At 31.5% G+C, this 20,287-nt stretch overlaps 2 protein-coding genes across 2 annotated transcripts; both read left to right on the top strand.

Moving 5' to 3' along the window:
* The first annotated feature begins 567 nt into the window (after window positions 1-567).
* LOC129983894 (protein NYNRIN-like) lies at window positions 568-1,159 on the top strand. The gene is made up of 2 exons (XM_056093590.1): window positions 568-571; window positions 633-1,159. Exons 1-2 carry the CDS (start codon window positions 568-570, stop codon window positions 1,157-1,159), a joined length of 531 nt encoding a protein of 176 aa, XP_055949565.1.
* Window positions 1,160-6,144: 4,985 nt separating this feature from the next.
* On the top strand, window positions 6,145-9,843 carry LOC129984703 (uncharacterized). The gene has a single exon (XM_056094644.1). The coding sequence runs from the start codon at window positions 6,384-6,386 to the stop codon at window positions 9,345-9,347; it is 2,964 nt and encodes a 987-aa protein (XP_055950619.1). The 5' UTR covers window positions 6,145-6,383; the 3' UTR covers window positions 9,348-9,843.
* Window positions 9,844-20,287: the final 10,444 nt, after the last annotated feature.

The following is a 20,287-nucleotide window of genomic DNA, read 5'->3' as shown; positions in this document are numbered from 1 at the left end:
GCGGAAAAAAAGTACAGTGCTTATGACAGAGAACTACTTGCAGTGTACGGATCCATTAGGCATTTTCGTCACATGCTGGAAGGACGTCAGTTTATAATTTTTACAGACCACAAGCTTCTCATCTATGCTTTCCAACAAAAGCCGGAGAAAGCAAGCCCTAGACAACTCAGACACCTTGATTACATTGGTCAATTTTCGACCAACATCCAATACATTAAAGGAGCAGAAAATGTTGTAACGGATACTCTATCAAGGATTACAACTATCGATACACCATCTCATATTAACTACAACAAGATGGATGAAGAGAAAAAAAAACGATGCAGTTTTGCAGGAATTGCTATCTTATCATGACAAGACTAATCTAAAACTCCAACCCATGTATTATCAAGATTCGAATCTATACTGTGACACTTCTTTAGGGATTCTTCGACCATTCGTGCCTAGAAGTTTCCGCAAGATCATTTTCTACTCATTCCATGGAATATCTCATCCCGGAATCGGATCTACACAAAGGCTTCAGAGCACAAAAGTTGTTTGGCCTTTCATGAAGAAAGATATCCCAATATGGGTTCGATCCTGCTTAGAATGCCAGCGCAATAAAGTCTGAAGGCACATAAGATCACCTCTAGGATCTTATCAACTTCCTTCTGCAAGGTTCGAACACATCCACGTTGATATTGTTGGAAGACTGCCACCTTCGAGAGGATATTCATACTGCCTCACTTGCATCGATCGCTTTACAAGATGGCCCGAAGCTTTTCCAATACAAGACATCACTGCAGAAACAGTTGCCCGTACGTTATACGAAAATTGGATTTGCCGCTTTGGAGCCCCATCAAAGATAACAACCCACCAAGGAAAGCAGTTTGAATCTCATCTATTCAAGTCCTTAGCTGCACTTTTGGGAACTGAAACCATTCGGACCTCACCATATCGACCATCCTCAAATGGAATTATCGAGCGGATTCACCGAAATCTAAAGTCCTCAATAAGATGCCACGCAGACCAAGGATGGGCGGATGCACTTCCTACGGTATTAATGGGATGGAGAGCAACTTACAGAGAAGACCTCGAAGCTACTCCTGCACAACTAACTTACGGAACTAACATCAGGTTGCCAGGTGAATTTTTCGTGGGAAAACAAATCCAGGATTGACCAGACAGCTTTTGTTGGTAAACTACAACACATTATGCACAAGCTCAGACCAGTTCCGGCATCATCGCACAACCGTGAAAATGTTTTTATTCATAAAGACCTACCCAATTCATCTCGTGTCTTTGTTCGGCACAACGGAGTTCGCCGTAGCCTACAATCGCCATATCAAGGCCCCTACAAAGTTTTGTCAAAGTCAGACAAACTTTTTAAGTTGCTTCTTAATGGAAAATCATCTTTTATCAATGTAGATCGACTGAAGCCAGCATTCCTCCCATCGGAAGACGAGCCACCGACAGCAGTTGGTAAGAAGCAACAACCACTAGGTTTGGCAGAAAGGTTCGCTTTCGAATTGATCCAAAAAATCTACGTTGACACTGGAGGGGGAGTCCCTGTAGCGGTACTACAAAGTGAAACTAAAACTGACATTTGCCACGAGGTTCAAATCAAATTGACAGTGCCGCTTGGTGGTTATTTTTGATCTCGGCATGTATGCAAATGAACGACTCCTTCAGTCTATTTTTAAACCAGCGAAGCAAGAGAAAGAAAACACTGCCGCTACCGGAACGATTCTGACTTAATCTTTAAGCGTGTTTTTTCACCAATCTTGCAATTGTACAAAGTCTTGTAAATATGTTGTAATTAAATTTTCTTTAACTTAAACCTTGTTTTCTTAGCTCTTGCATCTTTTAAATTAGGCAGGCAAATTTGTAGGTTAGGTAATTGAAACCAGCACTAACCCACACCCGTCCTTGGAATAGGACTATCCCCTTAATGACATAACTGGCTGATTACACTTATCTTTTAGGTATGATGGCATGAACTGGGATGGTTCCTGATAAAACGGTGGAAGGGAAGAAACTGCCTTGATTCTTCAAACGAAATTTGCTCTTTGCAGGTGAGGGAGAGTGGGTGAGATGTCATGGCCAATAGGAAAGCTGGCTGTCAGGGGAGTAGGAGAGGGTGATGCAGTGGGTTTTCCGAGTTCGGCGAGGAATAAACTATTGTACGTAGGTGACCAATCAGAATGCTGTATTATTGCAAAGGATTGACTTTACTTTTGGTGGGACTTAGCCGATCAGAGCGTTGAGGATAATCGTCTTTTTCTCTTCTTTGTTATCAGTTTTCTTTGCTAGCTTGGCTGCTTCTATTAATTTGGGGAATTCTTTAAGTACTTTTCTAAGTTCTTTTAGGATTTGCAGGGTTTCTAGGAGGAAGGGGAATTCTTCATTAGCTGTCAAAGTAGGGTCCGTATTCGGTTTTCGAGGTGGAGGGACGGATTGAGGGTCTTGATTTCTCTGATTTTTTTTTCTCGTTATCTCTGCATAGGAGGGTCTTCCATTAATTGATGTTAGCTTGGGGAATTTAATGCATCCTTTCCATGCCGCTGTATGTCCTGTTTCCTTGCAGTTTACGCAAACTGGATCCTGAATTCTTTCTGTGATGCTGCAGCTCCTGGTTGCGTGAATACCACCGCATTTGATACACTTGGGTGCTAATCTGCAGTTTCTAGCGGAGTGATGAAAACCTGCACAGTTATAGCAGATGGTTGCGGTTGCTTTTCTTCGGTAACTTTCTATTTTGATTTTTAGATGGAGGAGGGATTTTTCATTGTAGATATTGAGAGCACTTCTAGATTACTTGATTTCGAGTAGGAATATTGGGTATAAGGTTTTCATCTTGTAGTTTCTAAGTTGAGATATTCTGATAATTCTGCAATTTCTTTCTTCGAGTTCTTTAATGATTTCATCCTTATCTGCATTTAGTGGGAGTCCTTTCAGTATAACTTTTATTGGCCTTTCTTCGTAATTTTCGGATAGTATAAATTCTTCCTTTTTCTGTTAGTATTTCAATGATTTGGGTTCTCTCTTCTTCATTAGCTGGTTGGATTGCAATCATATTTCTGATAAGCTTGTTTTCTGTTTGGGGGAATTTCCTGTGGATTTCTTGCAGTGTGATATTGTAGTTACATGATAATTTCAGGTTAATTGTAGGGGGTCTATTGTTGGTTATTTCTTGGGTTTGGTTCAGTATTTCAAACCTATTTGAGATGTCCATGCTTTCAGTTGTTTCTTCAGTTTTCCTGATTTTAGCAGCTTTTTTTGGATTTACTTGTTGGAATTTTTCGGTGTTATTATCATCTGTCATGTGGTTTCCTTGAGATGTGTTATCAATATCCATTTGTTTATCTTCATCTACTGCTAGATCTATTTCAAAGTTGGGGTAATTGTAGTTGGTGGTTTTACTTAATTTGTATTTTTCCATCCATGCTTCTATTTCCTTTGCATATTTGGTATTGATGAATTTTGGAGATTTGTTGGATATTTTCTTTGTAGTTAGTATAGCTACTTGCCCTGGGAGCTGCAACAGTACTTGACTTGTTGTCCGTTCCCGATGGTACTGTGTGATTTTATGAGTAGTTATTTCCCCTATGGGACGAACTAAAGTTATCATTAAATCCTACACACTTAATTGACGGTCGAGCGCCTTTACTGCTCTTAGACAAATTACTTGAGCATCTACTCTTAGAACGTCCGTCCCCTTCCATGGCTGGAGACTTCCATGAGTGACTTCCTCGCAGCTTGAGAGTGCCCATCTTTTATAGTCCCGGAAGGCGGGGCTAGAATCTTCCAGACCAATCAGGGCGTATCTGAGTGTATCTTGGTTCCTACTGGATGGACCGTGAAACTTCTCGAACTTTCCAGTATGATCCATTTTGTAGCCAAATTGTCGCCAAGCTTTCAGGTCATTGACGCGGCAGCCGCTCAGCACAGATCTTACAACGGTCTTTCTCACGATGACACTATTCGTTCCAGGTAGCAAAATTACAGATTTGTAACAGTATTTAGGATGCTTCTGTTGAATAAAATTTATTTTATCATTTACATTGACATTCTTGTCATACTGTGTTTATATTATTTCTAAGTGTCTAGAAAAATAAATGTTCACAAATAGTCAATAGTTTTTTTTTTTTTTAGTTTTTTGAATTAGTGAGTACATTGAAACATCCATTTGATGATATTTTTTCAAATAAGTATCATATATATTTTATTTATTTATATATCTATCTATCATATATATATATTGTAATGTATAAATAAAAATTATGAAAGCGTGATTTTGTTTGTTTCCCTTTAATGATTTCTACAAATTAAAATGAAATAACTGATTCATAAGTTGCATAGATTTTAAAAAAGGTATGTATACCTTTTATATCTCATAATTTGAAATTGTAAACATAATTTATTCAATATATACTAATTTGAGTTTCATGTTCTTTCCTCTGAGCAAACTGAAAACATCAAAGTCTCAATATTAATAAAAATAATTACATAAGAAAAAAAATGTAATAATTTTATTAGTAAGCTTTAAAATATTAACTTATCTAAGAGTAATAATTTTTTTAAAAAGAACTATATTTATAAGATTCAACATTCTGTAATATTTAAATAATATGTAAAAAAGAACATATGTAATTTTTCAAAAACACTGCCATAGTCATTTGTCAAAATGTATCCTTCGGATAAAAAAAGAGACATGTGAAAGGAAAGAATAAAGCGACACCAAACGAATTAAAAAGCGATGTTAATTAATTATGCAAAAACAATAATTCCATTGAAAATATTAATTAAAATTTTAATATAAGAAATAAAATTATATAACTGCGAAAATTTGGAGAAAATAATTCAAAATAATATCTTTTTTTTTTTTTTTTTAATCAGAAGTTTTTAATAATTGATCAGCTAGCGTAATATTTATTAAACAATGGTTTCATAAACGTTATCGGCAGACATCACGACATGCGTAGAACGGTTGAAAATTGAACAGAAGCGGTTTGTTTGCTACGTGACCGTGAATTGACCCCATTAAGATGGTTCGTATACACGAAGAACAGAACAGATACGAGATAATAAGATAACCACCTATTTGAAGGTAAAAGTTTGGAAGGAATCATAGACACTGGAACTAACACAAACAATGTTCCCGGCAACCAGCTGATTGATAAAGACGACTAATTTAAAAGAATACACAATATAGATTTTACTGGAAAGATCACACACACAATTCACGCATACAGCTTGTAGTGTATTGCTATGACAAATCATTGTTAAAGAAAATTAAAATTACACTTTATTCTTAATTACTTTTTGACAATCTTTGTTTTACAGCAACTCATATTATAACGTATACATATTGATGTATATATTAATGGGTTGTGAGATATGGATCATAAATACTTGAAAACATACTTTTACCTAATTTAATTACACTTTCATTATTTAGAAAACCATGTTATGTACATCTTTCTAATTTAATTATAATTTTTATTATTCAAATAATCATGCGAAATGCATCGATTAAAATTGTATAAAGGTACTGATTATGAATATCTAAACCTTTATGTTTTTTTTTAGATTTATTCTATATTTCTTAAACAATTTTATTATTCAATAAAATATCATACTTTATTATTCTATTTAAAAGTATTTGCATACAGAATGATGTAATGTTAATATATCTCATGATGTATTATTGCATTTTAAAATCAAGTGTATCTTCTTGCCACTTTCAGTTTCCAGCTCCAGAATAGCAGCTGCGTTTAATTTGTCACCCAAATATAAATTTAAGATGCCTCTGTGTCTATAGGCTATTAAAATTATAACCAGTTGTAAAATTTAACGACAGGAAACATAGGTAAAAGGCATACAGAATGAATAGCATAACTAAAAAATGCTTTTATTTTTGGAAAAGTCAAAACAAGAAGAAAAAGGATTACAAAATTGATGTCATCATACAACACGAAAATGAATAGAGATAAATCAGTAATAGTTAGATACTTTAATAACCTTGAAAATCAATTCATCATACTCATCAATAGGAACCACGCCAAACATTGAAACAATTTTGAGTAAATAGTGAATCAGGTGACAGACGAATAGCATCTAAACTTCCTTTGCTCCGAATTCAGTTTTCGTTCTGTTAGCGCATGCGTGAAGACCGAGATTATTTCCTTCCGCAAATGTAAACATTACTTGTTCTGGTTGAGTATTTTTCTAGGTTCCAGTTCAAAAAGCATTAAAGCTACTGATGTGGTATATTGATTATTCAAATTGAATGATACAAGTATTGTGAAATGGAAATGAAATTGGATTAACTATTTAATCGAAGATTGTCGATTAATAAATAATTGAGTTATCATGGTACTGTGGAAGTAACCTTAACAATTATGGATGAACATAGTGTAGAAAGCCTTGCGGAAGTATTCCGCTGTTTTATTTGTATGGAAAAACTAAAAGATGCGCATCTGTGTCCTCACTGCTCAAAATTGTGTTGCTATACTTGCATAAGGAGGTGGCTTACAGAGCAAAGATCGCAATGCCCACATTGTAGAGCATCCTTGCATATGCATGAGTTAGTTAACTGCCGATGGGTCGAAGAAGTTACCCAACAGCTGGATACACTTCAATTAGTTGGTGTAGTGAAAGGGGATACTTCCGAAAAAGAAATCTGTAAAACTCATAAAGAAAAACTTAGCGTATATTGTTGGAATTGCAAGCAATGCATATGTCACCAGTGTGCATTATGGGGAGGAACTCACTCTGACCATGTGTTTAAACCTCTTGAAGAAATTTATGAGCAACATGTAACTCAAATTAAAGAAGAGTTTGTACGTTTGAGACGACGTTTGGCTGAACTGATAAGTTTAGTTCAAGAAGTTGAAAAAAGTGTAGAGAGTGTAAGAGTTGCAAAAGATGAAAGAGTTCATGAAATACGCCATGCTGTTGAGCATATGATTTCTCGATTGGATGCACAACTGAAAAGCAAATTACTTACACTCATGGCACAAAAAAATTCACTCTCTCAAGAGACAGAGCAACTGGAAACTGTTTTGAAAAGTGTTGAGCAGCAGTTAAATACTTCCAGTAAAAGTGAATTGATTATTCAGAGCAATGAAATTCTTCAAAATATGGCTGAGATTCAGAGTAAACCCATGGCTAGTTTTGTTACTGCTGCTGTTCCAGCTGATTTCCCAAGTGAAATAGTGCCAGCATATGATGGAAGTACTTTTGTAATGCATAATTTTAGTGTTTTGCAACAAAGAGCTGATCCAGTGTACAGCCCTCCTCTGCATGTGTGTGGTTTAACATGGCGACTTAAAGTTTATCCTGATGGTAATGGTGTCGTCCGAGGCAACTATTTATCGGTCTTTTTGGAATTATCTGCAGGTCTACCTGAGACATCTAAGTATGAGTATAGAGTTGAAATGATCCATCAGGCTTCGAGAGATCCTTCAAAAACTGTTGTCAGAGAATTTGCTTCTGATTTTGATGTTGGTGAGTGTTGGGGCTATAATCGCTTCTTCAGATTAGATCTCCTAGCCAGTGAAGGCTACTTGAATACTGAACGTGATACTTTAATCCTAGGATTTCAGGTACGTTCACCAACCTTTTTCCAAAAATGCAGAGATCAGATGTGGTGTATAAACCAATTACAGACGGCTCAAGCTCAATATATTACTCAGATAAATGATTTAAAAGAGAGATTAGCTATTGAATTATCACGGAATCAAGCAGCTTTGGCTGCTAAAAATGATTCAGATATACAAATTCCAATGCCAGAACAACCATCTAGTTCTACTGGTATTACAACAGCTTCTGTAAATGTTTGTCCTCTTATGTCTAATGTAGCTGCATCTCCATTAATATCACCTACCTTTAGCATTTCCTCACCTATGCAACCCATTTCTAATTTTACATCACTTTCGAGTAGTGAATATTTGATATCACCTATTAGAAGTTCTTCTGAAACACCTAAAAATGAAAATAGTATTGATGAAAACATCAATAAATCTTTAGAAAAAAGTATTGATAGTGAAGATACAGTGATTGGAAATGATGTACAGACTTCAGGTACAAGAATGAAAGTAAAATGTACTAAAATAACCAATCCTCATGAACATGATTGTACACTAACTGAACAGGCCTATCGTACACGCAATCGAATGATTTGTAATCATCCCAATGCTCATAAATGTCGCTATAAAGATACTGTTTTGCTAGATTCATATGATGCCTCTTGTGAAGCTGATTCTTCGAGCTCTGATAATGAGATTGTTAGTGAATGTAATAGTGAAGAAACTGCTCTTAATAATTCTGGATGTGGTGCTGGTGCCACTGTTAACATAGAAGAGAATAGTAATGATGAAAATGATCTTGATGAAGAAACAGTTTCAGATGACTTAGAATTTCAGCTCCCAAACAAAAGTGGACCTCGTCGTCAGCGCCTCCATTCATGGAATTCTCTAAGTAATCCACATGGCATCCAAAAAAATTTAGATCCCACAAATGAAAGAAACAATTTGTTTGAAATTCCTTCTGATGATGATGAATCTGTGTTGCTGCGCTTATTAGAGTTGCAGGATCAAAATCCTTTCCGTAATTGGGCTTCAAGCTCTTCCAGAGAATCCCAGAAACATGGGGAAAAACAGAAGAACAATCACAGTTGCCGCCACTCTTTACTTTTGTCTTCATTATTAGCCAACCAGTGTATGAATGGAGCTCAGTCAGATCAACAATCATTACATGCATCTTCCTCACCTTCTACAGAACTTCCTACCCTTTCCAAGATAATTTCATCTCGTAAGAAGTGGGAGAGTGGCAACAACAATTGTTTCCGACTCTCTGATATTGAAAGGCCAAGTGCTGAACCAGGATGCACAGTTAACTATTCTGACATACCTTCTTCTACTTATTTATTGGATCAATTTTCTCTTCAACCTTCAACATCAAATACATTCACTACTGCACCAACTAATGTCAATGAAAAAAACAATGATACTGCTAGCAAGCAACACCAAAGGTTAAAAAAGAGCGATGCTGCAGTGTCGAGTGACGATTCTCGAATAACAAATTCAAGTGAAACAACCAAAAATTGCAATTTATGGATGCCGCAGTCTCACAAGCCTCTTCCAGGCCCGAAACCCAGTTGGGCTGTCTTACAAGGTGCTGCAAAAAGAGAACATCCTATTACTTCATCTCACTCCGAGAAAATGTCGCTGCTTATCCAGAGTAATCTTCTCCATTCTGATTGTGAAGCAAATGATGACTCTAGTGCAACCACAAGTAGCAGCTCATCATCAAATGATAGTGTCTGTGAAGTTACGAATCCAAGTGTAAAAAAAGATGGTTGAATGAGAAAGGTGCTCTTGTTTTACTCTTGTTTCGAAAATATTTTCTGTCTCCTTTGTGTTAACTTAATGATAATTCTTGTCAGGCATAAATATTGGTAAGTTTTGCTCATGGGAATATGCTTTTATTGTCAAAGCATGTATTAAGTACAACAATATTAAGCTACAAAGAAGAAAAAATTTTCATATTTTGCTGTGCTATTGTTCTAAATGTATTTGTTGTTTACTTTAGCTTCTTTGAACAAATGGGAAGCATTAGGATCTTCATGGTACTTTGATCACTTTTTTATTGATTTTGAATATATATTTATAGCACATTACAGTTTTAATGGCATTTAAATATGCACTTTTAATTGAGTTGCCTCTCAGTATTTTTTAGTTTGTATAGTTTCAACTTTTTAACTGATCTTTCTTCATTATTTGTTTATATATGATATATGGTTTTCAACAGAATATTTGTTTTTTTCCATCATATTAGATATTTTATCATGTAAATAAACGTTTTCTGAACCAGTCGATATTATTTCATGAAATTATTCATTTTTGTATCTTCTACTTAATTATAAATGCTTGCCTGAAAAATTTAGCTCTGAATTCTATTCTCTTATAACTTAAAAGCATTGTATCATTTCAATAATGGATTTCAATAAATTATTCATTTTTTTAGAATGTTTTCTTTTATCAAATGAACTTAACTGAATGTAATAAAGGCTGATTTGAGATTTTTACTGAAATTCTTTTTGAAATATATAATTTATTGATTTTAACAGCAATGCTTTTTAAATTGTTAGTTATGTAAAATCTGGGTTTGCAAAAATTTTCATAATTTTTTTTTTTTTTTACTTTTTTTTCAAATTCCCTATTTTTTATGGAATTAAAAATTTTTTAAATAATTTTAGAGTTAATAATTTAAATGAGCATATTATAAATAAAGAAAAAAAAGGTTGTTTATGTTATTATAAAACAATAAATTTGAATTAAATTATAGGAATTTTTTGGGCATAGGTTCTCTCCTTTTAATATTTAGTCGTTTTTTAAGAATTTAATATTAGATTTTTTTAAACGGGAGGTATTGTTTATTATACTTTACATGCTTATGACTGTGTCTCAGTAATTGATATTCTTTTCCTTTATGGGCCCGCCTAATATGAGAATTCTATGGCCTTAAAACTCGGGGTAATTTTCTGTGCATGAAAACAAAATGGAACTGTCCCTTCCATGTCAGTGGCTGGTGGAGAAAAATCTATTTCTGCTCTGCAGATTAAAATACCTGAATTGGGGCTTTGTCGAATTGGGTGAGTCTGGACCCAATGGGTTAATACATAATTTCAGAAAGAAAATTGATAATAATAATAGATAAAAAGCAATTTTCAAAACTCTTTAGCAAATTGCAATGAAATCATTTAGCTAATTTATATATATATATATATATATATATATCTGTATGCAATTGAAACAATTTCTTAATAAGTTTAAAATATATATATATATATTTTGTTCATATAAATTTCCTGATTTGTTTCTTTTTTATTGTTATTCCTTATTTATGTCAAATAATGTATGCAGTTTTAAAATAATAGATTAATATATATGTGTGTGTGGGTGTAAACATATTTTTTAGCAGTTGCTTGACCGAAGAGAAGACACTTTTGAGTTTTTAACTTTGATTTATTCCATCACGGGAGGCATATTATGTACAAGAAGCGATGATGAAGCTGATGTCTAGTCACATCGCATTATTAGAGCATAAAAGAAAAAGAAATTTTTCCCTTTAATCATTTTACTTTGAGATTTTGATAAGGGTTTCTTTGCCATGTGTAGATTTAATTAAGGGAATTTTAGGTATCTTTAAAAGAATGATACAAACTTTAAGAATTTTTATCCCTTCACTTGGAGAATGTGAAAATGTTGATTTTACAGTTTTACACAGTGCATGTAGGATTAATTAAATTAAAAAAATAGAAATTAGATTAAAAAAAAATAAGAGAACATTTTAGAATGAAATTAATATGTGTTAAATTAAGATAAAAATTAGGATTTAAATTTGATTATATGCACAGAAATATTACATATATATATATATATATATACACAGGGGAATTACAATTCTTTTACAGGGGCATGTTTGAACAATAATCTTTTTAAATTTTTCCATCAGTATTTTAAACCAAAAATACTTTAGGACGTCTGTATTGATAAAACATTTTGAAGAAAGTTGCATTTTATGTTAAAATTTTAATTAAGTACATATTAATATTATACATTTTTTTCCCTTTAAATCGAAATTAGGCTAAAGTGAAAGTTAGAGTTAAAACAAAAACTACTGCTTCAGTTCATTCTAAATATTTTTTTTTTTTTTTTTTTATTTTTTTTTTTTATTATTTCTGACTTGAATAATAGGAAAATTTTAGTAGAGAAATTTTAATTAATACTTAAGTATGAATTTAAAAAATGAGTTCAGAAATTAAATTTGTAGAGGAGAAATTTCAGAATTAAAATTTTAAATCTTTATTTGCATTCTTTGCATATTTGTTTTTGTCATTTGTAAAAAAAAAAATGCTATGTTCACTTTGGAATCGCATAAAAATGTTTCATAATCTTTTATTTTTCAATATTTCTATGAAGTTTATATTAATGTATTGAATAACGCAAGAGTGATTTTAAAGGGACTTACATGGTGTTTTGGCAACATTCTAAGAATGGAATAATTCTGCTTGAAGAATGTGGCAAAGTATTCTATATGGAGATTGCTCTTGTTTAATTAACTTAGTATAGATTATACATGATAAGATGCATAAGTCACTGTACCATGTCTGTTTACTTTTGTTATTATGTTAACATAACCAATGTCTACAAAATGCATCTTCCTTTTTCAAAATCCTTTGTATATATTTTATGTTTTGTGTCCTAGTTCTCAGGCCAAACTCTGTGCTTTTAGCATAATTTTTATATGAGACAAATAATTTATTTTAAAACCTTTCGATGCAATATTGCCATAACAAGTTCAGTGAAAAATTGAAATAGGATATTTGGAATACTTTATGAGCAGAAGTGACCTTAGAATTTTCTTGATGGATGGATATAGGGGGCTCAGATATATAGAGATATAACACACTGTGACATAACTTGCTGTATGGAGGAAAAGAGTGTAATGTTACCCTTTTAAATTTCCCCTAAATATTTAATTATCTTCTAGTTAATAGCCTCGGATATAAAAATATTGTCAATATTTGGAGAAGATTTTTTTTTTTCTTGTGTTGTTTATTATTCTGATATATACATTTCGAATGAAACAATTACTCCAACAATGAAAAATTAGCCTCTGATTATGCAATGCAACTTTCTTCATGAGTGCTATTCTAAATTTAAGGCTCAAACAGAACAAAGAAATAAGATCTGAGATCTATAAATATTTCAATTCAATTTTGATAACATGGTCTATTTGTATTTTTAAGCAGCTTTTTTTTACATTCATCAAAATTACTAGATTCGTCTAAAGAGTTTTACATGTAAGAGCTAGCTAGCATATGCGTTATATTTAAATGTGAGAAAAATATTTAATATAAATATTTGCGAATAGATTAGCCAATTCTGCACCCATGTCTAATGTCTAATAGCCAATTCTGTAGTTTAAGAGGGGAAAAAAAAGCTTTTAAATTATTTATAATCAAGATTATTATATGTGCATGTGTTGTGTTTATTCTACATTTTATTCCTTACAAGCTATATCATTTCATCCAGAGTTATCACACGTGGCCCATTTATATGTTGAATAGCGGAATATGGCTCAGAGTGATTTTGTTAAAATTTTAATTAATAATTAAGAGGAACTTTGGCGTTTTACTGCAACAACATTCGAAAATATGAAATGCAAAAATAATTTTTCCATTCTCTTAAAATAAAAAAAGGCTTTAAGCCTATTTTCTAACATTTTATTTCACACAAAATAAATATATAATTTAATCTGTATTATCATGTTACGCGTGCATGCATAAGAAAATGTAGCTTTCATCAACGTAGTGTCACCATGCTGACAACAGCTCAAAAAACTAAATTAATTCTTTCTACCAATTAAACTTAGAAAAGTGTAATTTTTGACATGTGTCTTTAAGAAATGAAATGAGCATGAAGTGTGATATTTTTACGAAGATTAGCTCAAGAAAAAAGTGTCGGTAAACTTATAAAATATCTATGTTATTAATTTGAGAATTCTGTTGTATTTAAGGCATACATGGTTTATATATACTTGAAGGATGTCCTGTATAATCAGGTCTCAACATCTAATTCTTTATAATTAGTATTAGGATTACATATCTAATAGGAAAATTATGTAAAGTAAATGCTATTTTATGCAATTTAAATCAATAAATGCTCTGATGAATAACAAGTTTTATATATTTATACAGACGATCCAGTGAGTCATATTTAGAAAAGTATTCTTGAGACATTAATGTTAAAAAAAAAATAGATTTCTACTGTTTTGCAACAAAAACCGAGTGAATTATAAAAATTTAATATCACTATACGTAATGAAAACGTCCGATTTCAAATCACTTTTTTCGCCGTCTCAAAAAAAGGACGACAATCCGCCCCCGGTGTTTCCCCAAGGCTGTCTAAAATTATGAAATTATTGATTGTCTTAAAATAAAGATGTTAAAAAAACAAACCTTTGTAACGCTGTCAAATTTAGTGGCAGAAGAAATATTTATTTCTTCTTATTATTGAAGTTAAACATTGGAGTATTAAGCATATTTCATTGAATGATTCTTTAGAAATACAGCAGTGTATAAAATTTAGATCATAATTTTTTCAGAATACATTTATTGATTGAAACGAAATAAAATAGTATTATTTACTTCATTAAAAAATTTTGGAAAGTAAAACTAAAAACAATTTTATGGTAAATCAGAGAAATTTTATTGATGAGGAATAATTTTTTGAGATATTACATGAATTATAAATAATATCCTTTGGTGCATCGAAGGCTTCAATGCTGAATGATTCTATTTTCTGTAATATTTAAAAAAATTATAAATGTTTGGTTTAAGCAAAAAGTTTTTGTATTTATGGAAGTTTAATTACTTCTGCTTCAATGTAAAGTTCAAATTTTACAAAAACTGACAGAAAATTAGAGAGATGCATAGCATAAAGAACAGAACGGTATATAACTTCTATAATAGTATGAGTGTCAAATTTTGAAACTCAAAAATATTTTACCGAGGAACCATTAAGACCAAGTTACAAAAAAAAAAAAAATATTCAATTAAATATTTTATCGATCATTAACCCGGGTGAATCAACCGGTAGCTATACAGCTAATAATAATTAAATATGATATTAAAAAAACGGACAAAATCGGAAATGTGTTCACTTATTATATTTTGTTGCTAATGACATGAATTCGGATTTTGGGATACATTTTGTCAAACCTTTCAACTATATGATACAAATCTCATTTTCTTAACCTGCTGCTAAGCTGTCCAAATATGGTAAGGTTTTGAAATCTTTTCTTAATCACTGTAATGCGCATATAACTTGCACACACATTCGAAATGTTCTTTCGCACGCATATGTTGACTGTAGAATCCATGCAATTTTTATTAATCGATTCATTTCGTGAAATGCTGTAGCGACTTGAGATATATATTGTTGCAGTTACAAAGAGGTGCCCTGGCCAATCACATAAGAGGGTAGCGTTTAAAGACAAGTTAAATTTCTTTATTTACAGCCTTATTTGTACACAAGAACAACTCGCTCTCATCTAAGTTAATAGGATTGATAAAATTTACACAACAGTTGAAAGTGAATCATGAATAGTTCCTCACTCAATTCGGAGCGATAACATCACAAGAAAAGCTAACAGGCTGTTAGCGTATCCGGCTACTCCAGGGGTAGCTGCAGGAATCCACCGATCTTCATCGGGTGGATCTTAACTTAGAAGCCCGAATCACACGTAGTTTCCCTGACCTCTCCTCTCCCCTTCTTTTCCAAAAATCTCGCATTTTATTTTCTGTCAAATCTTCGCCTCTCATTTTCACATTGGTGCACTTGAGCTCCCTGACACCCAATAGCTGTTCAGCAATCCCCCCTCAATGATCTCCAGTCGATCGTGAGAATGTCCGTTAATGATCTCTCCTCGTAGTTGACCCTTCTCGAACACGTGTTGATTATAGTTCCTTCACAATGAAAAAATAAAGTTTAACATCCGAAAGGTTTGATACTCTTCAACGACGAAAAACGTACGTGTGGTCCTTTATCTGGACGCGACTAATGACCAGACGCACTGACCTACTAAGGGAGGGGATTCCCCCATCTAGCAGTCTGGAGGCACTGAACAATGTGGGGCTGTTACATAGTTGGTGATGGGAATGGGGAACTTGCGCTCAACAAATTATCCCCTATCTCATTAAAAGGTGTCTTGCGCTTGCATTGTAGATTTACTGGGATTTGGACCTTTGGCAGGAAAACTTTTGTAAAAGAGTTTGAAAGTCCAATGTTGCGGTTTATTCGTAAACCCAATTTTACATATTTAGCTACATCTCCGGTCGGGCTAATGGGTGATAATGGAATTGCAGAAGTAAAATGCTCAGCATCCTATAAAAATATTACTCCAAAGGAATCAAAGCTAAAAAAATTTCCATTTTGAAAATTAAATAAAGGTGGAAATACAAAAATAAATAAAAATCACAAATATTATTTTCAAGTGCAGGGACAGAAAAAAAAATTAGAAAACACAACAAGAATGTTTTCATAGCTTTTTCCCCTCTGGATATTTAACTGCATTTTTTAAATATATATATATATATATATATCTAGCCGCCTTTGGCGACCAGCCGGTTCGCCAGTATTACCGCTCGCTACAATTTTCAATTAAATATTTTAAGTAACTGGTCTCTTAATAGATTCTCAAACAAAACATTTTTAATCTTCAAATTTTGATAGTCATACCAAATTTATACTTTTGTTTAGATCGTTTCGTTCAATTTACTATATATATTTTGCTAATGTGTTGTCATTTCCGATAAAAGTTGAACTTTAATTTAAAGTGGAAATGCTGAAATTGCAATTAGCATAAAGATATTTTTTAATGAAACCAAGCTTTTTATTTTATTTATCATTTTTATTGTTATTTATATGAGTATTGCAAACAGAATCGCTCGGTATTTAAGTCTTATGTGAACTACAAAATATTTTTCATAATTTATGTAATATCTCAAACAATAATTCAACAAAAATTTCTCAGATTCAGCATAAAATTCAGTTTTTAGTTTTGCTTTCAAAAGGATTGAAATGAAATCAATAAAAATATTTTGTTCCGGCCTACAAATATATTTCAAAAATTATGAAGTCTAAATTTAATGCAGTAAGGTATCATATTCTGAGAAATATTCTGGACACACCAAATTTTAAATAAATAAATGGATGTTTCTATTTTCCACGATCAACTAAGACTTATTTATGAAGTTTTGAATGTTAAAAATTTAGAAAAACTCAACATTTTCATAAGCTTAGGCCAATTAATCTTGAGAAACCTGCGCGCTGATTGGCGTATTTTCTTTGAAACGATCGATGGAAAATCTAAAATTATCCTTTTTTTATTGAATAGTGATATTCAAATTTTCACAAATCAGTCAGTTTAAGAGATTGATTTAGTTGATTGGAAATTAACTCTTTTTATTTAAAATATTCGTGTTTCAAGAACATTTTGTTATTCGTGATTTCCACAGCAGAAGCTTTATGTAAAATCAAAAATTCGTTATTTATTAGAGCATTTATTGAATCAAGTTACATAAAATATAATCATTTTCCATTTAGACCATTTTAGAAGATCTGTGTCTTAATAAAGGTTTACAAATTAGCTGTGTGGCCCTGATTTGAATGGATATCCTGTTCATATTCAACAAAACTTGCCTTAAAATAAAACTGATTTATTGGATTAATAATATAGAGAGTGTAAAAGATCATAAAATAATTTTTCTTGAATTTATTTTTTAAAAAAAAATAATAATTCATATTTGTTTCATTTCCTACAGACACGTGCCGAAAATTATATTTTTGCAGATTTCATTTCCAAAAAGATTTAATTTATTTTTAGTTGGAGCTTTAATCAATGGATGGCAACACTTTGAAAAAAGCTAATTTTTTCCTATGAATGCGAAATGTGCTCGTGCAGGTTAAATTTCATTTTTATTTTATACGAAAAAAATTGTTGAAAAATATAGTTAAAATATTTATTTAAAAATTCATTAAAAATAGACATTTAATTTTAAGGTTAAAACATTAGTATCATTTAAAAGATAAATTTTTGATCTTTAACTTCATGTAAAATTCTTTTTTGTGCGGTAATATTTTTGGAAGTTATAGCAGAAACACGCCAAAATTTTGCTAATTTTGAAATAAATAAAATTCTAATTAAAAATTCGAAAAAATAACCCCCAGGCGCACATTTCCGGCCTCCAAGGTATACACGTGCCAAATTTGGTAGCTGTAGGTTGAATGGTCTAGAGCCTGTAGAGCACCAACACACACACACACATTAAGCTTGATTATAAGTATAGATTTAGAAATCCATGCTATTTTGTCTGTTTTTTTTTTTTTTTTTTTTTTTTGTAAAAATTTTATTTGATTTTGCATTTATGAGATCTTGTACATACATTTATTTTATTCATATATCTTGCAATAAATGATAATTAATTATATTATTAATAGAAAAGTAAGACCTTTTTTACCAGAAAAATAAATAGCGGAATTAAATTCATTTAAAAAGAAGTAACATACAAGAGAATCTATAGCTGTTTTATTTACAAATGTTTGAACATTCTCATATTTCTGAATGAATTTTTTTGAAAACCGCTATTATCTATACTCATAAAAGGGGAAAAATTTATGTGTGTGTTTATGTATATTGCAATAGTTCACTAAGCAATATTTTTATTCAGAAACTAGCCGTCATTGGTGACCAGCAGTTCGCCAGTGTAAAAGATCTCTAAAATTTTCAATTATATATTTTATGCAACCTGGTTTCTTAATAGCTTTTTCTGCAAAATATTTAGCTATCAAAGTTTCAGATTTTGATAGCTATATTATTCAGTCATACTATTATGTAGGCCTTAAACAGTTCTGTTCATTGTATTACTTATCTCTTACTAATTTCTGTCAGAGCTCATAAAATATGCACGTTAAATTAGAGTGGAAATGTTAAACTGCAGTTAACATTTTTTACTGAAACCAAGCACATCTTTTTTCGAAAATGTAAATTGAATGCAAAGTCCCTCAGCATTGAAGTTGTATATGCAATGCAGAATAATTTTCGTAATTTATACAATATCTTAAAGAATTATTGAACAAAAATTTCTCTATTTCATCGTAAAATTCAGTTTTTAGTTTTACTTTCAAAACATTTAAATGATGAAAATGAAAATATTTTATTTGACTTCAGCCAATACATGTTCTTATGAAAAAATTATGAAGTTTAAATTTACACAGTCCTTTTGTCCTAAGAAGTCATATTCTGCGAAATACTCTTGACACTTCAACTCTTAACTCAAGTTCAATAAATAAACTTTATGTCTTCTGCGATCAAATCTGTCAGTTTTGACATATCAATATTAGAACAGTCAATATTTTCATAATCATAGGCCAATCACTGTTGAGAAATCCTGGTAAAGGATTGGCGTATCTTCTTTGAAACGGTCTATGAAGTGTTCTGAAATCGCCAATTTTTATAGAAGAGCGATATTCAATTTCATAAATTATTTAGTTTTAGTGAATGATTTAGTTGATTGAAGTTCAAAGATTTTTATTTAACCCTTAGCGCTCCGAAAAGTAATTAGATGCATAAATATTTGCCGAATAAGAGAACTTGTTCATTGCTTCGAAAAATTAATATAAAGGAATTTTCCCAGAAAATTAATTTACATATTTTTACTACTCTTAAGTATTTTTACCAGTCAAAATTTAATTAAATAATTAAATAAAACGCCATAACGATGCACTGCCTAGAATGGTGCCTGAGAGCAGAGATCGGAGTAATAAGGGTTAAAATATTGTTGTCTCAAAAAAATTTGTTAAATATGATTCAAAGTTTAATGTAAAAGGATAAACATGTAAAAGAACTACAAAGGATAATGTAAAGTATCTATGTAAAAATTTAAAATTCTTAATTCATCGGAGCATTTATTGACTCAAGTAGCATAAGATATAATTGTTTAGTTCATTTAGACCATTTTGTTAGTAGATGCGTGCCCCTGATTAAAATTAACTGATGGGCGCTGATTACAGTGATTATCCTATAGATATATTAAACCATGTTTGCCTTAAATTTAATTGTTTGATTTAATTAATAATATAGATATTGTAAAAGGTCATAGAAATCTTTTCCTCCATTTACTTTTTAGAAAATATATTTCAAATTTTTTCGCGTCATACAGACACTTGCTGAAATTTACGCTTTTATATATTTATTTTACAATAATAGTTGATTTATTTTTTTAATTTGAACTTCTGTCAATATGATGGCAACAGGTTGATGAAAGCTAATTTTTTTCCAATTCACGTGCTCGTGCGGATTAAATTTTATTTTTATTTTGTGCGAAATACATTGCTGAAAAATATAGTTAAAATATTTCTTTAAAAACTCGTTAAAAATCTAAACTTAATTTGTAGATTAAAGCATTGATATCCTTAAAAAGAAAATTTTTTGAGTTTTATCTTGTTGCAAAAATTAATTTTGTGCTGTAATTTTTAGAAAGTGTATCCACTTTGCAATCCTGTTACTCCTTAATGTAATAAATTATTGTATGTATAGCGATCAATGTTAGTGAAATGAATTAATATTAGATAAGTATATTATCTGTAATACGCATAAACAATGCTGAATGTGAAAGTTTTTGTATTAGTTGAAATTTAAACACTTCGTTTTTCAAGTTCCCATTTTTGTTGAG

The sequence above is a fragment of the Argiope bruennichi genome, chromosome 9 (assembly GCF_947563725.1).
Source record: "Argiope bruennichi chromosome 9, qqArgBrue1.1, whole genome shotgun sequence".
NCBI lineage: Eukaryota > Metazoa > Arthropoda > Arachnida > Araneae > Araneidae > Argiope > Argiope bruennichi.
The sequence above is the reverse complement of the archived record's forward strand: the minus strand, read 5'-3'. Positions and strand labels throughout refer to the sequence as shown.

Coding starts and splice junctions, on each gene's coding strand:
- LOC129984703 (XM_056094644.1), top strand. CDS start 6,384: ATGGATGAACATAGTGTAGAAAGCCTTGCGGAAGTATTCCGCTGTTTT.